Here is a 4,063-nt window from a genome sequence, read left to right as displayed (position 1 = left end):
ATATGTGTGGGCGACATAGTTGTTGCTTTTCTCGTATTTGTTCTATTCTCCGGTGGCACTATCTGGATCTACGCCTTTTTCCTAACATGGTCATAAAGAAATGACAGAAAAACAGTGGGATTACTCCCACTGTATGTATTTATATTGACTTCTTTGGCATATGAATTGGGAAATGGTTCATTTCAACCGGCAGATCGCACGCGACCGTCTGCCACCTCTGTGCGACGAGTGTCTTTGGGTGCCTATTCTTGTAAAAAGAATCTGCAACATCATGGAAAGAAGTCCACATCACCCCCCAGGGTTTCACAAACCAGCTAATTTACCCCCTGAAGTTTAAAACCGGGTACTTAACCCCCTGTCTTTCTCAAAACAATGTGAATTACCCCCTAAACCTGATTATAGTGGTTTTGTGAGGTGGTTTGCTGACGTAGCAACGTTGCGAGGGGCCAGGTCGGCAGAGTTCTTTCTTCCCTATCCCATCTGCCTGCAATCACGTGTATACGGCATCGTTCACATCCTCTCACCTAAACCATCCTTGGTGCCGGCGTGCCAGTTTCACCCCGACATCGAGGTCCCCCGCGAACAGCTCGACGTTGAGGTACTCCATACTCGCTGTACAACATCAAACAGTTTACAGCAGCCGACAAGGAGCCCTAGCATGATGGAGCTCGTCCGACGTGGTTCACTAAGCACCGCACGGCTTTGATTTTTCGTAGGATGTGGTATAGGTGCACCACATCCCTCCCATTCATCCTCTCCTCGAACCCCGGAGTCATGCACTTCTCGACCTTCACCTTGAAGTCTCTGCCTTTATGGAGTTGTGCAGGCGGCCGGGACACACATCTTGCTCCTGAAGGTGGAAAACATGACGGCGCTGTCCGGGATGGAGGAGAGTCACTCTGCCGAAATCTCCTCAACCTCACTCTGCGGCAGCTCCGGCATGTTCGTGCCGGTGACGAGCACCAGCCTGCCGAGCTGGGAGACGAGTCTTGATCACGAGCGAGGGCCTGACTGGCCTCGAGCCCAGTGAAGAACCGAGGACGCCATGGTAACATGCATGACTCATATTTGTGAACACATAGGTGATTTTGGCAGCCTGGTGGTGAGGGAGGACAAAGGTGATGCTCGCGTTTGACGTCCTTGAACTCGCTGATATACACGGGTACACACATCATGGGGAGGAATTCAGTTAGATGTGCTTGGACAGCGGCAAGCCGGATGAGTGAACGCTCCTGGGAGTCGTAGCAGTATTCTCAGATCGGTGATGGGTCAGAGCTGCAGCTTCAATGATGCACTCCACGCCTGATTGAAGTGATGGCTTTCGATGTGTGACACTCTGGTGGCGTCGTGTAGGCTGCACGGCAACCTGGAGATGATGCGGTTCACCATCAAGAAGCTGACAGAGTTGAAAGAATGGACCAGCAAGCTACATGGTGATGTCGGCATCCAGGCGCTGCACACAACGCCGGCGTGCAGCTGAGGATGGACAAGGCCAGGTGCAGTTGGGTGCAGGTCCGAAAGGACAAAACCACCTGCCAAAACCACTCTAATCAGGTTTAGGGGATGATTCACATGGTTTTGAGAAAGGCAGGGGGTTAAATACCCGGTTTTGCACTTCAGGGGGTAAATTAGCCGGTTTGTGAAACACTAGGGGGTTATGTGGACTTCTTTCCAACATCATGTGTTACAAAATTTCTTTCTGCAGCAGTACCCATGTTGTAAGAAAATGAAAATGGAAAAAAAGAAGTATGCAATTTTTTCTGCAACATCATCTGTGTTACAAAATTTTCTTCCACAACAACACCCATATATTGCAAAGTGAAGACAAAAAAAAAACTCCAACTTTTTTCTGCAACACCATCTATGTTGCAAAATTTCCTTCAGCAACAACACCCATGTTGCAAACTAACAACACCCATGTTGCAAAATTTCCTTCCGCAACAACACCGACGCGTAGCACGCCCCATATAAATTACAGGTAATAGAAATGAGAGCCTACTCTATGTATGTACCAAACATAACCTAATTTAGGAGTGAATCCACCGAGTTAATGGAAAGCAGAGACCCAGTTGGAAACTGAAAGTATGCTTTCTTATTAGCTCTGTGAACCAGCAGCTTGATTTCCTCTTTAAATTTCCTTCTGCGTTTGTAGAGGTTTCCCTGAATGTTCTAGAAGATGAAATCATTTCTTGCAGTACAGAAGGCCCAGCAAGTCAAAATGAATAATTCTAGGAAGAAAGGCACCCCTATCAGATCTCTGAAATGCTCGATCATTCTCCAACGAAATGACATTGATGCAAAATTGATGCAACCGGGAATCCAGGACATAAATATCTCCAGCAAATCGATGCAAAATGACATTTGAAGAAAAGATGGTCTCAGGTTTCTAGAGTGTACAGTCCACACATAGGGCAGTTGCAATCTTCAATGTGAAATTGTTTTGTCAGAAGAAGCTCTCTGGTATTCAGTCTGTCGTTGATCAGAAGCCGAAAGAAAACCTTGTGCTTACTTTGGCAACATACTAGCAATAGCAACATGAAAAATCTAAACAAGCTAGCAATAGCAGGCTGCAATGTATGGGAGGGACAGTCCAACTCAACACATAAAAAACTTAACCAATTTGTGAAGCAAACAATGGTACCGTAGCATTATTCCAACTTCAACTCACCAGGTGTTTACTTCCATTCCATTCCATATGTATCACAGCCAATGTAAGATCGACTCAACAGACATGATACAGATTATCAAAATATGTTGTGTTACATTGCTCTGGGATCACTCCCAAATGGCCAAACGTAGATCATCTCGTCCCAGCCGGTGCTGGCCAGCAGCCCATCGGTGAGCACGCTCATGTCGATCCCAGCTACGAACTCGGTGTGGTGGCCGTACCTTTGCAGCAGGGCGTCCTCTTTCCGGTAATCCCACATGCAGACCGTCATGTCGTAGGAGCAGGACATGAGCATGCCCTGCCGATGCGGCGAGAACTTGACGCGCTTGACGGCGTACCCGTGCCCCGCGAGCTGGGCGAGGGGCGCCTGCGGCGAGCGGACGTCCCAGATGCGGATCGACTTGTCGACGGAGCCGGTGGCCAGGATGGACGGGTCGTACTTGTCCCAATCCAGGGAGAGCACCTCGTGGTCGTGGGCCGGGATGACGAGGGTGGGCCCCGGCTCCCGCACGTCCCAGACGCGGGCCGTGTGGTCGCCGGACGCCGACGCGAAGACGTCCGGGTGCCGGGCCGACCACGCGGCGGCGTAGACGCAGTACTCGTGGCCGCGGAAGGTGCGGACGGAGGCGGGGCGGTCGGGGGACCAGAGCTTGAGGGTGTCGTCCCAGGAGGCGGAGAGGAAGGCGTCGCGGCGGACGGGGTTCCAGTCGATCCCGTGGACCTCCCGCGCGTGCTCCCGGAGGAGGCGGACGGGGTTCTGCGCCGGCGGCAGCGTGACGTCGAAGAGCCGCACGGAGCCGTCCCCCGACGCGGCGGCGCAGAGGGAGTCGTGGGACTCGGACCACGCGCAGTCGAAGAGCGCGTCGGAGGTGGGGAAGGAGAAGAGCGGGGTGAGGCCGGGCCCGCCGGGCCCGGCGGCGGAGAGGTCGAGAACCAGGAGGTGCCCGTTGCCGACGAGACCGAAGTGCTGCGAGGTGGCAGCGAGGAGGCGATGCTCGTGGAACGGGCTGAAGCGGACGGAGAAGCCCGGCGCCGGGGCCTTGAACGACGGCATCGCGGCGGCGGTGTGGATCCGGGACGGGCGGGGCGGGGATAGATGGGGAGTGGGGGGTGGGAGGACTTGCGGAGACTCTGCCTTTGCGTTTTCTTCACGGGGTTTCCCGGATATATTTTTTATTATAAAGAAATCCCATTTTTTTTAGTTGGAACCGCAATTCCATTAATGTTGTGTTTGGATGTTTGTGTTGAAGGGCTTCATATTGAATTGGGCGGAATAACAATTCGACAAGAAGATCTTCGTAATGGCCATGGATACAAATTCAATTGTCTGGTTGTTCATTTAATTGGCATTGGCTTATGAAATCACAGTAAGGTTTCAATATCAAATGTTGTTTA

General features: G+C 51.7%; 1 protein-coding gene across 1 annotated transcript; it reads right to left on the bottom strand.

Moving 5' to 3' along the window:
* Positions 1-2,584: 2,584 nt before the first annotated feature.
* On the bottom strand, positions 2,585-3,790 carry LOC123062740 (peroxisome biogenesis protein 7). The gene has a single exon (XM_044486385.1). The coding sequence runs from the start codon at positions 3,720-3,722 to the stop codon at positions 2,760-2,762; it is 963 nt and encodes a 320-aa protein (XP_044342320.1). The 5' UTR covers positions 3,723-3,790; the 3' UTR covers positions 2,585-2,759.
* Between the last annotated feature and the right edge of the window lie 273 nt (positions 3,791-4,063).

This window comes from Triticum aestivum, chromosome 3A (genome assembly GCF_018294505.1).
Source record: "Triticum aestivum cultivar Chinese Spring chromosome 3A, IWGSC CS RefSeq v2.1, whole genome shotgun sequence".
Lineage (NCBI taxonomy): Eukaryota > Viridiplantae > Streptophyta > Magnoliopsida > Poales > Poaceae > Triticum > Triticum aestivum.
Note: the sequence above shows the minus strand (reverse complement) of the source record. Positions and strands in the feature narration are given on the sequence as shown.